Raw genomic sequence first — 20,468 nt, 5'->3', positions numbered from 1 at the left:
CGACCAAAATCATCAGACTGAAAATAAAATGGACTATTGGCATAATTTACCCAAATATTAAACACTACTCGGGTAAACTACACCAGAGATTTTTGAAGTTTAGGGTTGTATCAATTTATCACTTAATTTTAAAATATTTTACCAAATTTTGATCAATTTTTTAAACTTTTTTTTGTTACCTTCCCGGTTTCAAGGATTTATCTTGACTAATTCAGACCGACCCGCGTTGCACATCTGACTCTGGTAGGTGAGTCTCCTAGCAAAGATTTTCTACATACACAAAGACTCGAACTTGAGACCTTGCTTAAGCGATATCAAGTTGATTACCACTTGAATCAACCCTTGTTAGTAAATCTTTTTTGAACTTTAACTCTTTATTATTTAAAATTTATTATTGATAAAAATATGAAAAATCATATAAATTTTGTTAATCAAGTAGTTTTACAATATATATTTTATAAATTTTATTTGTTTAAAATATTTAAAATAATTATGGTCAATTTTTAAAAAAATGATTTTTGAAAAATTAATAAAGGACAATTTTAATAGGACGGAAGGAGTATATTTTCCGGTCAACATAGACACTGATCAACAATTATAAGTATTTTTTCGAGAAGATAAATAACATACATCAAAACTACTATCATCGAATAATGGTCTTGAAGAGATTGGTATACTAAAATGTCAAACTTTAGATGAATTTCGACAATTTTGAGTAACCAATATGAGAAGAATAATTATGATTATTTCAATATAAATATTGTCAGAAATGATGACCGATGATAGAAGCAATTAATCAATAACGATGATCAAAATAGTTGATAATTGTCTGTAAGAAACAAATTGATATATAAATTAAAGTATAGTGCCTAAAATGAAACACTTTAAGATTTGGTAATAAAAACGATTACATCATCACATAAAAATGATTTAATGACTTAATGCTTATATTAAAAATAAAGCGCCTCAAAGTTGAACGATAAATTCCAGGTAAACTCTAAAAGTTTAGTGACACTTTAAGTAGTTTACCCAAAATTTTATAAAATAAAAGGTAAATTAAAAAAATTTACCACTCAACTTTTACTTCACTCCTATTTTTGTCACTAGATCTAAAAGAATTATTTTAAAAAAAGCCCCGTTATAACTTAACTAGTTAGTTTAAAGATAGAGCGATTATAAATAAATAATTCAAAAGTTAAATTATCAAATTAAAACTTTTTAAAATTTAATAACCAAACTAGGAATAAAATCAAAACTAAATGACAACATTTATAATTTACGCTAAAATCAAAGATTTATATAAATATAAAATATTTTGGATATTATTATAATATTAAAGTAAATGAATAAATATATGTCATAAATACCGTCTTTTCAACGACCTTATCTTTTATCTTATATTGTTTTTCTAAAATTAATAAAATAATAATAACAATATAAATAATCGATAAAAATTTGTAACTCAGTTTACATGTAGGGATAGACATTGGAATCGAATTCGACGAGTTTCAATCCGATTTGATTGGGTCGGTTTTTTTAAAAAAAAATTAAGTTCGGGTTGGGTTGAGTTTTTTTAAGTACGATGTTCGGGTTGGGTCGGGTTCGGGTTTATGATGAAAAATACCCAACCTGAGCCGACCAAAAAAATATAATTTTATCTTATATATTTAAAAATAATTACAATAATACCATTCTATATATATTTTTTCAATTATGTCATTGTTTTTATTGAATAAAAAAATATTTTATTATTATTTTTGGTCGGATCGGGTCGGATTTCTAAGTTATATATCGGGTCAAATTCGGGTCGGATGAAATTTTTTTAGTCAGGTCACGTCGGATATCGGGTGAAGGATCCTTTGTTCTCAGGTCGTATGGACTAAAAACTTAACCCGACCCGATCCGTTCCGACCCATGCCCATCCCAATTTACATGACCTGTAGACGATACCTGACAAGAGAGAAAACAAAGAGACTACGACATCTCATCTAACAGCGAAAAAACACGTTTGTTCCGACAAATTCAAGAGCAAAAACATCAAGAACAATGTTGTACAAAAATCATGTAATATATAAAAATTGTATATTTAATTATATATTTTAGAGATATTCTCTAGTGACATAATTTAAACATTTTACTTTTGTTTTTAATATTTAAATGAACAACAAGAAATAGTTGAGACTGGCCATTATAAATAAGGAGTTTTTTTTTATGAGAACAAATAAATAAATTATTATTAATTTAAAAGTTTTAATTCTACTCTGGGTTTTAATTTATTATTTTTAATCTGTATACTTCATAAAATTTAAAATTCCAAGATTAATTTAAATAATAACTATTAAATCTATTAAGTTAAATTCAAACTATTAAATCAGGGATAAAGTATATATATGGTCCTCCGATTATAGGATATTACTTTATCTCAATTATTAAAAGTTATAAAATAGTCCTTTGACTGTAGAGTACTGCTTTGTTGACTCTCTCGACTATTAAAAGTTACAAAATAGTCACCTGGCTATTTATATGTTTTAAACTAGTCATTTTCCGTTAAAAATATTGACGACGGTCTGAGCTGAATGTTAGGGACTAAAACATGAATAACCCAAAAATATAAGGCACACACAAAAAAAAGAAAAATAACATTTTTGGTCCCTACAGGGACAAAACTACAAAAACGCGCTAGAAGTTCAGGGGTTTAAACGTGATTTTCCCACTGCATGTAGCATAAGTTATTCACTCCCTACTGTTTCTGCAGATATATGTTCATAGTAAAATCATGTTAACTGATGACTCGGAGGCAATTTAGCATCAAAATATATCTGAAATTCGGATAAAGCCGTTTTGATGGTTTGATTAGGGAACACTTCCATGTTTTGTATAGATCCTTGACTGACATTTAACATCATATTTCAGTCAGTACGTTAACGTCCGATTCAGGCTGCCATCAATTTTTTAACGGAGAAGGACGAACTTAGAATATAACGAATAGTTGGGTGATCATTTTGTAACTTTCAATATTCGAAGGACTCGGCAAAGTAACATCCTATAGTCGATGGACCATTTTGTAATTTTTAATAGTTGGAGACTCAACAAAGCAATATTCTACGGTCGATGAACAATTTTATAACGTTTAATAGTTGATGATTTAATAAAACAATATCTTATAATCGATATATCATTTGTGTACTTTACCCTGAATATTATATAAAAAAAGATCGTTTCAAACAATAATTTAAATTGGCATGGAAATGAGAGTTGGTAAAATTTTCAGGGTTCTGACTAGGCCCATGAAAGGTTTATGAACGGTCTATCAAATTAGAATATTAATATAAAAAAATGCAAAATATTTTAATAATAGATTACCGAATATGAATAGGGGATTTGTCAACCTGTACTTATATATAAATTCATAATTGGTGTCAATTAATTTTAACTTAGATTTGAATATAAAAATTGATTTTAATATAGTTATTGGTACTTGATTAATTAGTTTAGATTTAATATTATAAATATTAATTATAACTGTGATTTTCTTAATTTATTCTGTTTTATTTACAAGATTAGAATTCAAATTTTGAACATTATTTTAGAAGCTTAACGTCTAATCTAAATTTTAACGTGTTAAATAATAAAATTCGAGTTTAAATATGAGTATATTATTTTTTAGAGATATCAATTAAATTTAATTCAAATTTTAAGTATAAGTATGGACAAATTAAATTCAAGGGTAAATTATGTGTTTAATACTTAAATTATTAGTTTTGGTCCGTTTTAGTACATAAATTTTTAGTTTTTAAACCATACTTAACGTTTAGTTTTGGTTTCATTTTAGTATCATGTCGTTACGTTTAGTACATAAATTATCATTTTTGTCCGTTTTAGTACCAAAACTTTTAAAAAAAAATATTTAAAAACTATTTGATTGGAGGTTTTTAAAATATACTTTTACATATTTTTATCAATTATAGATTTTAAATAATTAAAAAGAATATATTAAGTGTTTTTCAAGGAGTTTAGGGATAATATTTTTTTATATTTAAATTGAAAAAGAAATAAAAGCTATAATATGGGTCGCACTCTAGGTAATTGGCATTGGAAGTTATACAGTGTGACATCTTAATGTAAGGTTAAAATAAGGCGTTATTGGTTTTATTATTATTTAAATAACAAAATCGGTAAAAATTTATCTAAAACATTATTATTTTTACCTAAAACATAAATTTTTTAACATTTCCGGTAAAAATACCCAACTATAACAAAACTGGTAGAAAAATAATAAAATCGGTAGTGCTTTTCCAAATTCGGTAAAACGCCCAATAATAACAAAACCGGTAGAAATAATAATGTTTCCGGTCATTGTTTACCAAATTTTTTATTTAAATAATAACAAAACCGATAACGTCTTTTTTTAACCGTATATTAAAATTACCGCACGTGAGCATTTCCAAATTGATAGCCATTTGTTGTTGTTAATACATAGTGGCTTTGGTCATCATTAGTTTAGTTAGAATGATAATACTATTTTTATCCCATCCATTAAAATTATCTTTTTTAATTACCCATTCCCTTTATTTAATCCATAAAATATTTTACTAACCTCTGACCGACTTTATTTTATAAAACCAAAATCTTATGGTTAAGGTTGGGGTTGATGACGTCGACGGTGAGCTACGTCTACGTTTTTTAATATGAAAATTGTTTTCAAAATGTACAAAATACCCATTGTTTTCGTATAGTTCAACTAACAAATCCATGGTATTTTAGTCCTCCCACGAAAGCTGCTTGTGGTTTGCTGTGAAAGATATAGATTACGTACTTAAAACTCGGCTCGCCATTGTTTTGCAGGAAAAAAAGGACTACAAATGGAGTACAAGCAACTTGGGACTTCTTCATGTTCGAGAATCCGTTGGATTCGATCTGGCGAGATTCCGATGATTGGCAGCCGCTTCGCCGAGTAACCGTCGGATTTCAGGCGTATAGTTTGTCGTTTTCTTGGATCCGAGTTCCATCGAAAACAAAGGTATATGTCATATATGTATGTGTTGATCATGCTAAAATTTTGTACCTGGTTAAAGACTTTGTCCTTTGTTTTATTCCTGTTTATATTTAAATCTTGTACTTGGAAGAATATAATTCGTACCCGTATTCGAATATGTGTCGATTCATGAGTACATGGATAGATCTTTAGCTTGTTGAATAGAATGAGACCACTAATCAAAGGGTGTTGTTTTTCTGTGTGATTTGTGAAGTAATTAGTAGAAGATCAAGAAGAAATGGTGCATTTACTGTCGTTTCTCGATGGATTGGCGATAAGTGTTTCGATGAAGAAAGGGAAGAGTCCGACGGATGTCGGAAGACAAGCGGCGGAAGCCATGGCCAAAGATGCCAAGAAGAATGAGTTGGTGCTTAGCAACTCCTCAGGTACACTCAAACTAAACAAGTCCAATAGTTTTGCTTCTATCTGCTCGAAGAAAGGCGAAAAAGGAATCAATCAGGATTGTGCAATTGTTTGGGAGGTAAGTTAACCATGTAAGTTGTATCATTAGATAAATTCGATATTCGGTTCTCGAAATCTACAACTCCTTTCTCGATCCTCGAGTTCGGGATTCGAATATCATCATCTGTAACTCGTTTCTTCGTGTTCAAGCTACAACTTCGTATGTGATTCGGAAGGTTTTTTTTCGGGATAGGAATTTGGGTGCCAAGATGATATGGTATTTTGTGGTATTTTTGATGGGCATGGACCTTGGGGTCATATTGTAGCCAAAAGGGTGAAGGAATCAGTGCCTCCTTCTTTGCTTTGCAACTGGCAAAAAGCTCTTTCCTTGCCTCACTTGGCGATGAATTGGACACAGAACTCAACCCTAATATTCATCACTTTGACATCTGGAAACAATCTTATTTGAAAACTTATGCCGACATCGACCTCGAGCTTAAGCACCATCCCGGCATCGATTCCTTCCGTAGCGGGACGACGGCTTTGACGATCATTAAACAGGTACATTTTTGTTATTTCTTATGTCACTTTAGTATTCATCCTCATATTCAAACATGCTCGTACCTGGTTGACTTTGAGATGGTCCGGTTAACAAAATTTTCTCGACGTTGATGGATTAGGGCGAACATCTGGTTATAGCGAACGTCGGTGATTCTCGGGCAGTCCTAGCAACTACTTCAGTTGGTGGCAAATTGGTACCTCTTCAACTTACAGTTGACTTCCAGCCTAGAATTCCTGGTTAGATAATGAACTTGTTACCACCTTATTTCGAAAGTTTTTGTAAAGACTCTGTTCCAGGATGTTTCACCTGTGTAACTGCATACTGGAGCGGTCTCATCCGTGTAACCGTGTACCGGAGCGGTGCAGAGGAGACATCCTGGAACCGGTCATTACAACTTTCAAGGATCTTATCTTTTGTCTATATATATGTAACAGAGGAGGCTGAGAGAATAAGACAGTGCAATAGACGAGTATTTAGCTTAAGAGATGAACCGGGTGTGTACAGGGTGTGGATGCCTAATGGGAGCACACCAGGGCTAGCTTTATCGAGAGCCATCGGCGACCACTGCGTCAAAGAGTTCGGCCTCATCTCGGAGCCTGATGTCACCCAAAGAAACATCACAAACAAAGACAAATTTGTCATTTTAGCAACAGATGGGGTATGAATTGTGTTCAGCTTTCAATCCCCTAATTCATTTTCCATTCCTATAGTGCCTTGTAGTCCAAGGAATACAGAAAAAGGGTTAGTCCGCCCAATCGGGAGAACAGTTATTTAACACATGTTTTCCGATGTTCATTTGAATTAGGTGTGGGATGTTATTTCGAATGAGGAAGCAGTCGAGATTGTTTCGTCGACGGAAGATCGGGAGAAATCAGCAAAGAAACTGGTTCAATGTGCCATAAGAGCATGGAAGTATAAGAAGAGAGGTATTGCAATGGATGACATTTCAGTAGTCTGCCTTTTCTTCCACCCCAAGCTGTCTCGAAACGTCGACTTTGTCAAGGCCTCCGCCTTTACCAACACGGCGAAACTCGGCTAACCGACCATTTCCGGCGGCCCTCAGCCGTTCATCTGCTCTGTATTACAGTACTATGTGTGGATGTAATGTCAAACCTATTTGGTGTGTTATATTGAGATAGTGTAATAAGATGTACATGCTTGAGCAGAGCCTTGGCCGCCTCAATTAATGGTACAATTACATTTCAAGCCACTTCAAAATTTTATTAGTTCAATTAAGTCCTTAGTAGCCCCTAATTAAAGGGAAACTTTTCATTTTTGGTGCTCCATTCAATTGAAGATATTTAGACACAAATAATTTTAATTTTAACCCTCGAAATGTATAATATTTTCGATAAGACAAAAGTTGCCGACCTTTATTTCGGTTTCACATGGCAAAATATTGTAGAATAACCAATAAGAAGTTGAGTCAAAAGAAACAGAAAGATCAATTCCTTCCACTTGTAAGCCATGCAACTTTATGTTTTGTTTTCACCCTTTTGATCATAAGTAAAGTATACCATAGCAAGTATCAATGCAATACGAATATAACTTTTTGGGCTTAATTAAAAATAAATATTTAAGTTATAATATTTTTAGCATGAACCAACTTACCTCAGTTAAAAGAATCGTTGTTGTATCTAAAGATTACGGGTTTGAGCACAAATGACTGCAGTAGAGCGATTGATCGTTCATTGTCAAATAGATATGAGTATTTAAAACAAATATTATTTTGTAATCACTTAGCTTACTAAAAAAAGTTATAGTATTTTTATTTATTTTAAATAATTATTTTTTTATTAAAGTATGTATTTATTTATTTATTTTTTGTTATCATATTTAGTGTTAAGTTTGTTTTGGTTATTTAAAAAACTGTCAACCACTTTAAATATGGCATGTGTGGTGTTTATACTTTTTTTTCTTAAAAATTTATTTATAAAAAATTAAAATCATTATTATTTTAAATAAGAAATCCTTAATTTTTTTTAAAAATCTAAAAAAAACTCTAAAATTTTTAATTATAAACTTTCATTACTATCTTCGATTACTATCGGCTGATACTGTCGAGGTTTTTAATTATAAAAATTTTAATTAAAAAGCTAAAGAAAATCACCACGTGTCATGTTTTGAATGGTTGACAAGTTTTTTTAATGGTTTAAACCACTTTAATCACTTAAAATGGATATTTAATTAATGTAATTTTCACAAGTAACAATAGCATCTTGAGCACATTCATTTTCACACGTAAATGATCCTTTGAGAACAAATAATACCTCTCTCACAAGTGGATTGCAGAACCGATTCTTCCAGCTCTTGGCAAGCATGGAATCTATACCTCTCCTTCATCACCTCCAATTTTCTTTCTATTTTTCTCTCTTTTTCTGCACATGCCGTATCAATATTCTTTATTTTCTACATTATGCTACATGCATTCGGATTTTCGTCGCTAAAATCGACGAAATATTTCCATTGCCGTTGCTGCCGCCATAGCTGTAATTACTGTAATACACTAATACTCGTCTCTGTAATGATCGATCCTACTGTAATACGAGTGTCGCCGCGGCGAACGGATGTATTCGTATTCAGTTACGTATGGTAATGGCTTGTACGTGTTGTAGCTGTGAGTTACGAAGGGCGGTTGCGGTTGATGGTGGAAAGGTTGGCCATTAGGATAGAAACTGCATTGGATATGGCAAGTAGGGTATTGTGTACCATAGCGTCCTTCTCCGTAACTGTGAACGTATTCGTATCCATATCCGTATATTTCCAGCCGTTGCGCCGCCATAGCTGTAATTACTGTATACACTAATACTCGTCTCTGTAATGATCGATCCTACTGTAATACGTGTCGCCGCGGCGAACGGATGTATTCGTATTCAGTTACGTATGGTAAGGCTTGTACTGTGTAGCTGTGATTACGAAGGGCGGTTGCGGTTGATGGTGGAAAGGTTGGCCATTAGGATAGAAACTGCATTGGATATGGCAAGTAGGGTATTGTGTACCATAGCGTCCTTCTCCGTAACTGTGAACGTATTCGTATCCATATCCGTAATCCGGTGAATGGTGACATATGACATGAACTTCTCCTACATTTTTTGGTCCCGAAGGTTGCGGTGGTTGCTAGACGGCACTCGCATCCGCGGGTGCAGGTGTCGGTTCAGGCTGTGGAGTCTCCGGAGGTGATTGGTCTTTCGGTGGCTCCGCTGTTGGGGCTGCTGCTGCTTCAGGGAGTGGAGCAGCACCAGCTTCAGCGGGCGGTTGAGTTTCTGATGGAGTCGGATTCACTGTCTCCGTTGGTTGCCCTCGTGGCTACGCAGCCTCATGGGTGGTTCCAAATGCGAACAAATCGTTACAGTCTTCCGAATTGCCTTAACGATCTTCTCCGGATCCGCCCATCCTATGACCGTCAACTTCTGTCGAGCAATATCTGGATAGACTTCATAAATACCTATAAACAAACCCGAAAAATCACGATTCAAGCAATAAAACAGAAAAATCCATTAGTGGTACTATTGCAATACAATCTAAATTACTGGAAAAATCATCCTACGAAGAATTTAACTACAAAACTGAACTGAATTATATATAATCGAAATTTGTACATAGATATTCTAACAAAATCATGTGCAAATATTAACTTCTTGTTACCATGGATACCATGAAGCGCCTTTTTGATCTTCTGAACGCAACCGTTGCAGTCCATTCGGACTTGGAGCTCGGTGATCCGAGGCTTCTGCACACAAAAACAATTGCGGTTAGTCGAAATCGTCGTAATGCAGAGGATGTTTCATGGATGAATTACGAGTTTTACCTCGATCTCCGACTACATGAGGCGGAGGGAGATGGTGGGGAAGAAGGAAATGGGAAGAAGCCCTGGAGGGGAAGTATGGTATGTGTTAAGAGGAGATGGGGAATCAATAGGTGCATTTTATTTCTACACGAATAATAAGGAATATTTCAAAGGCAAAAGATGTGGGGTATGTAAGGAATCAACTCTTTCTTTGCTGCCAGCTTTGTTAGGCTTCAAAGCCTCGCTATCGTTTCATAAAGGAAAAAAAGATTGCACTTTATTCATACCATTTTTTAATTAATAAATGGTATTTAGTAAATTAAACCGAGTTTAATGTCATTTATGTATTCAGATATTGTAAGTAGGGATGAATGTAATATTTTATATTAAAAATACAAAATTTTTAAGAAATATATAAAAAAAATTAGGATGTAAAATTATAAAATTTCACGTATACGAAATTAGGATGAATGCAAAATGTGACATTTTACTTCACTAAACTGAAAATGTTGAGGGAAGGAGAATTTGGTTTAGGTTGGGATGGGAAGAAGCCATACTTGAGGATGTGAAAATGGATGGGAGGTTACCATATCCTAAACCGACCATTGGAAATAATTAAATTTAAAGTGCATGTGAAAGAGATTATAGAGTATATATCATTATCATTATTTTATATGTTGAGGGCGGGGCAAAACTTTTTTTTTATATATAGAAAGATGCTAATTTTATTAAAAATATGAAATATTCATAATTATAATGAAGATTTATGACTATAATCGTAAACGTAAATTAGATTATAATTAGGATATTTTTCTATAATCATTGATACAAAAACTAGTCACGTAGGTCACACAAGGACCATAAAAGGAAAATGTTAAAAAACCTAACCAATGCTCAATAATCTGATTGGATAGCCAAACAAACCACAAAAGGGAATGAAACTACTGAAAGACCACCGACAAATCGTAAATCAGAGTCAAACGACGTGAGAAAACTATCTACGAGCACAAAACGCGTACCCAAATCAATCCAAGGGTCCAAAGTAAGGAATATCAACATGATAACAAATAAGTTCCATCTTGATTAGTCGTGGAGATGTCAAATCCAACCCTGAGAAAAAAAAAACAAAAACATCTGTCAAACGACAGAAAACTACCAAAAGGCAGGAAAAAACGTGTTTGTTAATGCTTAAATTTGTATCCTATTTCTAAATGACATTTAATTCTATGTTTAATAGAATTAAATTGTGTTTTGGAAATGACGATTTTACCCTCACTATTTAGCCTATAAATAATGGACAATTTTATTCATTTTAAGATATCCCTAAGCAATTGTTTGCTTTGAAACACACTTATCTTTCGAGTGTTGTTTGAGTTGAGAGAAGAACAACACCACCAAGTCCACCCCATCTTTTGGATGTACGAAATTTGGAGAGCCATGCTAACCTCGGGAGGTTATTTGTCCATTCTAGTAATTACACACATCGAGAAAAATTTACTTCTAAAACAGTGAATTACCACGACACAATTATCGTTCTGATTGATTATTTTATTTAATATTTTCAAGTGAGTGCTAAAGTATCGTTTTGAGGTAGTAAATTTTTTCAACAATTTACAAGTGAATTCATGAACTGCTGCATGATATTTGCAAAAGGAACGATGAAACCACATGTCAAATTCGAATTTGTGTGTAAGTGTGAAATCAAATGTCGGTTCAACCTTGCATCAAAGTGGTACGTAATATTTTGATACATTATTATTCTTGTGGTTCGATACAGCCTGATGCAACTAAGAATTGGTTTGCTTTGACAAGTCTAAATGTTTAATTACATTTAATACAATGAAATTGCTTATTAACAGTCAGTAACTGCCACTATAAGAACCTCAATATAAATGCTATGTATATATATATATATAAACACTTTAATTAGTTGGCAAGCATTAATAGTGGAAAGTTAAATTATGATTCTACATGCGAGGTCAGACTATTTAGGCTGACTTGTTGCATATCAATTTATGCTTAGAATGATGTATGAATTAGTATAGACGTGCCTTTAAGTTAGTCTTTAAAACTTAGTGGAAATATTGTGAAATGAGATAAACTATTAGTTAAGACTAAGGTAGTGAAAAACTACTAAGACTAAGGCTAAGACAATAACAATCCCAAAATGTGTATGCTTAATAAGATACTATTGTGAGTAAAAGTATAAAACATAATTATTTAAGAAGCTTTAAGAAAGAGAAAATTCATTGAAAAATAATGTGATAATATGAAAGTGCATGTCTAAGATTGGTTCTATGAAGACTTTGTATTTAAGCTTGTCTAGTGCACCACCTCTCTTTCATAGAAATCTGCTTTGTACATTGTTCATTACTATGCTCACTATTCCAATTTATAAAATACCATGACAAGATAAGAACTTTTTAAACTTAGCGCAGAAGTTAAAAGAGTAAAGATTAATTTGGTAGAATAGAATACCAAATTTAGTCATAATAAATAAATATGTGAAAGTCTATTAAGGCTAATATATTGAATATTATGAAAGAAAAAGTGATAGACATTAGTGCTACTTAAAGGTTGATTGTAGCTTTTAGATCTCTTTGAGTAATTTTTCTAAGTAGAGGAAAGAAAAAAATATTATTTATCTTAGGAGTTGTGCTGAAATCTATTGTTTTAAAATTGAGATCATTTTTCATGTTGTTAGAAAAAGTTAAAACTCCCAATAAACTTTGTCATAATATTCATAATTTCCTAAACACTTCTTATAAAGAGTTAGAAAAATCGAAATTCCTTCAGAATGAGAAAAAGTCGTGGAGGACTACAATAAGATATAAAGAAATTTCTAATTGTTTGAGAATATAATTATGTGTAAACAAAATTTGAGCTTGTTAAAACATAATTTTATGGTGAAAACTAATAACAAACTTTACTCAAGTATGAATGAGTAAATGTGCAAGAGAATTTATTTACACGTTATCAGAGATACTTATGGATATATTTCTATCTTAAAATGTTAGAAATGTGTGGGTGTCTTAAAATAATGATTAAAGTCAGAGAGGAATCTAGTTGATCCGCTCACCAAAGGTTAAAGTCAAAAATTGGTTCTTGATTCGTCGAGGGGATGCGTCTAAAACTCATTGGTTGAAGAATTCATGGTGGATACCCAACTTCGTTATCTAAGTTCAATATGGTCAGACGAAACCATAAAAAGACTCATAGTATACATTTCTATTTTCCTATCCCTATGACTAATAATGTACATGCACAGGATGAGCTTAATTGCTCTTAATAAATTCATAGCCCAGGCTTTGAGTGGTCTTAGTGAGAAAGACTTGATGAATTTATCGATTTTGGTTGAATATTTATTCTTAATTGCTCTTAATAAATTCATATCCCAACATTGTGTGGGTACTCCTAATCGCGAAGGACTAGATGAACTTATCGCTAGAGAGGATGAGTTTTATTAAACTCTTAATGAATTCAAACCCAAGAGTTTGGGAGTTCCTAGTGAGAAGGACATATTGAATTCATCGATTAACGAGGTTGAATATTTATTCTTAATGATTTCTTATCACAGAGTTTGGGTGGTTCATTTAATATAAACTTGAAGAAATTCACCATACTTTTTGTGAGGTTGATTTGTTGTAAAAGCTCTTAATTATTTCATAGTCTAATTTTAGGTGGTTTATGTTGAGATAAATTTGATGAAATAACCTACATAAGTGGGAAGGATTAGTCACATGTTGTTTTTCTAGTACACTTATTAGAATCCTGAAAAAATAGGGATAAACATATATACACTCTTGTATATACTCTTTGTAGACACATCGAGGATTATGGTGGATGAAGGGGTTAGTTGTGTGTTATGAGTTTACCCCTATCTTAGAAAGTTCAAGACTAGTTTCACTAATCTAATAAAAGAATTGCTCATCATCACTATGTACTAGTTCAAGAAACGCTCACTAGTGCTTAAGCAATTAATCTCGCTATTGTGCTTCTCGTGTTTTAACTTCAATGCTCTCATTTTCACGAAAAAATATTTCGCATTTGTGGGGGATTGTTAGTTAATGCTCAAATTTGTAACCTAATCATTTATATAAGGTGTTGGAAAAAAAGATTTATAGGTTATTTGACATTTTCAAAAAACCCTTAAACTATGTTAATGTCTTTTAGATTGTTATTTTGTTAAATTTGATGTTTTGACTGTATACAACATGAAAAATACATCATATTTTTCAGACATTTTCTCAAAGACACAAATAGTTCGTGTATCTTCCCACCAACACTGCAACATGATAGCAACACTATATTAGTAAATAATATTCCTAACATCTTAAATGAATAATTTGTTTACATAATATTATCTAAAGAATTTTTTTGAGGGCTAGCATTCAACTACATAATATAAAATTAAAAAAATAGGGTAAACTACATGAATGAACACGCAACTAAGGTTTGGGATTCAGAATGACCACTATTTTTAAAATTGTAGCAGTTGTGCCACTGTACTATTTAAATGGAGCCTAAAAGACCATTAGCTGTTAGAAACTAAATGACAAGACTGACGTGGCTGTTAATTTTAAACGACGAACCTATGTGTACACTTAAAATAATTTTATAACAAAAAAGGATAAAAATGCTAAAAATAACTCGACCATTAAACTCCATTTCAAAAAAAGTCAAAGTTTCATCACGAAGAAGAAGGAGAAATATGTAGAGAGCATTTGAAAACGAGTGTGTTTGAATTTCATCACGAGAAAAGAAAACCTGGTTCGAAATACAATAAGTATTATTCTTATTTCCGTTGTATGATTTGTTCTTCTTCTTCTTGTTGTATGGTTTCTTTGTTTTGGGGTTTAATCTTAATAATTCGAGATTAGGGAAAATTAAGATTAGGGTTAATATTTAGGGTTGGGTTAACTAGTAATTTTAACGGTAACATATCAATTTAAGCTAGATAGTTTGGATTTAGAGTTAGTAAATGATAATTTAGGGTTAATGTATCAATTTTAAGTTAATAAGTGTTTCTAACGATAACTATTTGTTAACTATATTTGTAGAAAGCAAGAAATTATTTTGTTGTGAAAAAGATTAAAAAATGTCAAACTTTTGATCGTTCTGAAAAAGTTATAAAAAGGTTTAACTTTGTTTTGTTCTCAAAGTAGACATTGGTTTTGATATTCAATTGTTGTGGTGTCTAAGGTTATTGATATTTAATGTTTGTGGTCTTTGGTTGTTGAAATTCAAGTCAGACATGTTTGTGTCATTGGTTATTGTTAAACAATAAAAAAGGTTTAACTTTGTTTTTGTTCTGCACGTGCCTTTGTTGTTGTTGTATGGAATTGAAAAGTATTGGTTAGGTCTTTTTTCTTTGTGTTTGTTGTTGATATATGTATCAATGGGTCTATTTTTGCTTATTTTTCAACAATAACAATTTTATTTAGATGGTGACGTCTTTTTTTTTTGCTTTGTTTAGGTATCAATGGAGTTTGTTCCTTGATTATTCAAAAGTATTGGTGGTTTTTTTTGCATGTGCTTTGTTTATGACAAAAAATCTAGGACAACTTTAATAAATATTTGTTTCTATTAACAACTATAGATTCTCATAATTTTAGTATTGTGATACACCATGGTGGCTTTATTGTTAGAAAAACTAGGACAACTTTTACTGAAAATTTAATGGATTATTTTGATAATTTAGATGTTGATATAATGTCAATGTTTGAAATCATTGCTTTGGTTGAAAATATAGGGTTTAATTGTCCTGTTAAGGTTTACTGACAGAATTTAAAAGTTCCATTTAAGGTCAAAGAATTGAGAACTGAAATCATGGAGATGGTTAGTACTTTACCTAGGGAACATTATATTCATGTTTACTGTGAGGAAGAAGTACATCATCAAGGACCAGTTGAACCTGAGCTTGAGTCTGACTCAGAAGATGAGGATTATGCTGCTGAGTCATCCACTGATGTATCTAGGTTTTCTAACAGTGAAAATGAGTTTCCGAGTTCAAAAGATGAAGGACACATTGATAATATTGGGTTGGGCAGTGCAGAAATAGAGGTGCAATATGAAAATAAACATTCTTTTGCTGAACTGTCTGATTCATTACACAATGTAGATGAATGGGATTTAGTTGATAGTAAAAGGAAAAATAGGTTTTCTGAATTGAACAGTTCTGCTGACATGTCTAATCCTAGTTTGAAGATTGGTTTGATAGTTGCAAGCAAGAAAATCTTGAAAAAGGCAGTTAGGATCTATAGTATTAAAAAAGGTATAATATCAAGTTGAGGAGAAATGACAATAAAATGATTCAAATAACATGTAAGAAAGGTTATCCATGTGTTTTATGGGCATGTCCAATGAAAGGTGAAGATCCAAAAATAGGTACTTAACAGATTAAGTCATTGAAAGGTAAACCCAATTGTATTAGGGAATTTAAAAAAATGTAACTTCTAAGTGGCTAGCTAAGAATTATGAAAATGATTTTTATATTGATACAACATTCTCAATTAATTCCATGAAACAAGCTGTGCACAAGGATTGGTGCATCACAGTATGTAAAACTGCATGGAAACTATAATGAGCAGTATGTAAAATTATATGCTTACCTAGGTAAATTGAGATACTCAAATCCAGAGACAACAATAATTTGTCAATTAGATGAGAGACTTTTCAAGAGGCTTCATGTGTGTATGCAAGCAATTAATGAGGGCTTCAAGGCAAGTTATAGGCCCATTATTGGTCTGGATGGATGTCATTTGAAGAGGTATTATTAGGGTCTTCTCTTGATAGTTATTGGAATAGATGTAGATGAATCAATATATCCAATATCACGGGCTGTTGTGGAGAGTGAGAATGAATCTTCATGGTACTGGTTTCTAAAAATATTAGGCAATTATTTGGAGATAAACAACTCTCACAGTATCACCTTCATGACTGATAGGCAGAAGGTATAACTTAATGTTTACATATTAAATTTGGCAAAGTTTTATTTTACTTATTATGCTAACTTTTTTTATAGGGTCTAATGGAAGTTGTGACAGAACTTTATCCCTACTCATAGCACATAACATGTGTAAGAGACTTGTATTCAAATTCAAATACCAATGTATTTGTTTAAAAAACATTGAATGGCCAATTGTGGAAAGCTACAAAAGTAATATATGCGAGGGAGTTTCAATCTTCCATGGAGGGATTAAAGGTTTTATCATAAACTACTTGGAAGTGGTTGTCACCTAAAGACCCCAAGCAATGGTCCAAATCACATTTTTCTTTTAGATGCAAGTTAGACATGCTTCTAAATAATAATTGTGAGTGTTTTAATAAGGTGACTACTATTATTTTCATGATATAAACATTTCTTTCAGTTTATTAATTACTATTATTGTTGTTGGGTCAGATAATACTCGAAGCTAGAGATAAGTATATCATTACATGTTTGGAATCCATCATAACAAAGTTGATGCAAAGGCTTAGTAAAAAGAAGGATGAAGCTGAGAAGTGGACTGGACTATTGTGCCTTAAAATTCAGAAAAAATTAGACCATGCAACAACATTCGCACATGCCCTAAAATTATGCTAACTTTCAGTTTGTTTTATACAGTTGTTGGCCTACTTATGCTGGTGGAAACATGTATCAAGTTTCATGTGGACATTTGTTGAGTTAATCGATCGATGGAATCGGCCAAGAGGGGGGTGAATTGACAATTAAAATTTTGGTGGACACTTTTGCAGAAAATTGAAAGTAATTGCACAGCGATTTAGAGTGGTTCGACTTTCTCAACCAAAGTCTACGTCCACTACCTTAGCTATCCACACTAAGGATTTTCCAACAAATTCACTAATTTGTTCTTTCTTTTGAGGCCAAAGAGATAACCTTACAACTCCCTCAAGAATATACCCCAATTCTTGAGAACACTCTTTCTCAAAGAGAAGATTACAAATTTGCAAACTTACAAGGAAATCCTCACAAGGTAGATTGTTTGCACAATTCTAGAACAAAGAAAGAACACTCAAGAATAATACAATTGAGCACAATAAGTGTTCTTGAAAGCAAAAAAAAAAAGAATATTGAATGAAATAGGCTTGAAAATGCTCAAACTTGAGGTTTGATGCTTTCTCTTTGATTCTGTCTTAATTCTTGTTTCTTGTTGTTGATCAATGGCTTCTAAGCTTGTTTAAATACTCATTCAATTGATTTTGAACGTTGGGGATGATTAGTGGAGTCAATGGAGTCGTTTTAGTGTGAAATCAATTAATAAAACAGCTTGGAGCGTGGGGGGAATCGGTACCCCCTCATAGGGAATCGGTTCCCTAAGTGTAAAATTCAAATATTTCAACCGTTACACAGGGGGAATTGATTCCCTCCGAACATTCTGTTTTTATCAGAGCCAAACCATTCAGGGGGAATCGGTTCACTCTGGACAATCTGGAATTTTTGGCTTTTAAACGGTTCGAAATACTTTGTAAAATTGTTTTGAAATTATTTTAAAATTAAAACTTAATTTTACACTTGAGTAAGGATTAAAAATGACATTTGAAAGATTTGGAGTAATATTTTGATATTCGAATAATTATATCGAATATACTTAGAAAATCTTTTGGAAAATCTTAAAATTCATTTAACTTAATTTGTTATACCGAAATATCAAAATATTTTCAACAATCTCACCTTTTTGATATAACAAAACATTTTAGTAATTTTAAGATTTTGAAATCAAGTTTGAAATTACCCACCCTTACTCTAACACTTCTCCCCTTTAAAACGCTTCCCCCCCTTTTTGTTAAATCAAAAAGACCTTTAAATGATTTTAAACAAGGTTTTGAAAAACATTAGCCAATTGATTTTAAAGCTTTAAGCTGCTAAGATCACAATCAAGAGAAATATTAGCCATCAGTTTCATAAGCAATATTCATAAACAATGTGACATGGCAAAATTGGTCATATATCTAACATGATGTAAATGATGCAATAATGAATTAATTTAACCAAACCAAATATATAGAAATATAAGTTCAAACATCCATAAACCATCAAACAAATTCAAACATCCAACAATCAAAGTCAAACAATCCAAAAGCATTCAAAATGATGAAAACAATAAGTTTGAAGATTTTATCTAATAAAGCTAAGCAAGAAAAAAGGCCTAATCGTCCATCGGTGGATCAGGAGGAGATAAATGTGTCCAAATATTGGTCACATCACGTGAAAGTGCATCGACCCTCTGGTCCAAATAGTCGAAACGACAGTTCATCGTCTCGTTGGTAGCAGTCAGATTAGAATCGATGGATGCGAGCCTCATATCATGATTATCTATAAATGATCGGAAGTATGGAGACACTTGATCTTCTTGTTGTGCTTGTTCCTCGTACTGCTCTGGCTCTTCTTCGGCATCCTCAGCTTCCAGAGGTTTCTCACCAGTTCGAACCCAAAGACCAGTCTCTTCATTGATCTTCCATCCCGATTTAGTTAAAGAGAAGAGGTTGATTTGGTTTTTGAGTGGAAAAGAGGCATCAAGACCAACCTTAAGCCGACCTTTTTAAATAGATTACTTAGAATACAATCGTAAACTAAAGATGAACATAATTTCTTATTGGGAACAAGATTTACAGTTTCGATAAGTTCAGTAAAGATAATCTGTGGAAGGTTGATTTTGAGATTATTTTGGACACAATGTAGCCAAAATAGATCTAAGGCTCGAAAAGTAGATTAACGGCCTTCGGATGGTCGAAACCACCAAGAGATCATTAGATGAAGAAAACAGTCATGAAGATCTAAATCACTCGCACTATCCCTTCGTTTATACTGAGATCCTACCGTTAGTTTTTCATTATCTAACCAGCCATTATCTAATCCTAATGTGGTGGCAATGTATTCCGAGTCAAGATGAAAGAATCGTCCTAGAAGATAGGATCGGATTCCTATGGTTGCGGTTTTATCCCAGTTTTGAATGCAAACGGCATTAGAGTAGAAGATACGAACGAGTTGATGATAAACTATTGGTTCAAGCTCGAAGAGTTTATCAAATTTCCACTCTTGTAGGGTAGGAAGATGTCGAAAATTGATGTCTAGCATGGCTTGAAGAGATGGGATTCATTCTTCCCGGATTTTGTAAGACTCAAAGTATTGACAAAACCTAAAGTAGAGATTTTGTCTACGACCGGGTTCATTAAAGCACGAATTACGAATGATCATATTTGGATCATCGGGATTAGGATTAAGAATTTTTTGGATAGGTGAAGGATTTGGAGGTGAATTTAGAGGTTGGTTAGAACGACTAGAGGAAGGTCTAAAACGTTTGTGAGACATGATTTAAAATAATCGGAATGGAAAGAATAACCTATAATTTTAAAACACATGTATGCAATATAATCAATCCCAAAACTTAATTGAGTCCTCAATATTTCAAGGTTCCCTCAAACAATCCTAATGGGCAATGTTTTGAAAAACTATGTTTGAAAAACAAGTTTTGAAATTAATATGCGTATAGTTTTCATAGTAACAACATAATTAAATCAAAACACAACAATTTGAAAACAATTTTTTTAATTTCAAAAATTCAAAAATTAATTGAAAAATTATGAGATTTTGATGAAATTAGTTGTAAAATCTAGTTTCTAAACATTAAATAATCAATGCCCGATCATTATTTCAATCTAGAACTAATTAAAACTAGTCA

General features: G+C 32.3%; 1 protein-coding gene and 1 pseudogene across 1 annotated transcript; one reads left to right on the top strand and one right to left on the bottom strand.

Moving 5' to 3' along the window:
- The first annotated feature begins 4,838 nt into the window (after window positions 1-4,838).
- On the top strand, window positions 4,839-7,165 carry LOC120115019 (annotated as a pseudogene).
- Window positions 7,166-8,946: 1,781 nt separating this feature from the next.
- LOC120115038 (heavy metal-associated isoprenylated plant protein 6-like) lies at window positions 8,947-9,780 on the bottom strand (the record flags this gene model as incomplete). The annotated part of the gene is given in 3 exon segments (XM_039135810.1): window positions 8,947-9,319; window positions 9,322-9,444; window positions 9,645-9,780. Coding segments are annotated over 3 exon segments (462 nt in total), but the record flags the coding sequence as incomplete, so codon positions are not given.
- Between the last annotated feature and the right edge of the window lie 10,688 nt (window positions 9,781-20,468).

Source organism: Hibiscus syriacus, unplaced genomic scaffold (assembly GCF_006381635.1).
Source record: "Hibiscus syriacus cultivar Baekdansim isolate YM2019G1 unplaced genomic scaffold, ASM638163v2 tig00110257_pilon, whole genome shotgun sequence".
Taxonomy (NCBI): domain Eukaryota; kingdom Viridiplantae; phylum Streptophyta; class Magnoliopsida; order Malvales; family Malvaceae; genus Hibiscus; species Hibiscus syriacus.
Note: the sequence above shows the minus strand (reverse complement) of the source record. Positions and strands in the feature narration are given on the sequence as shown.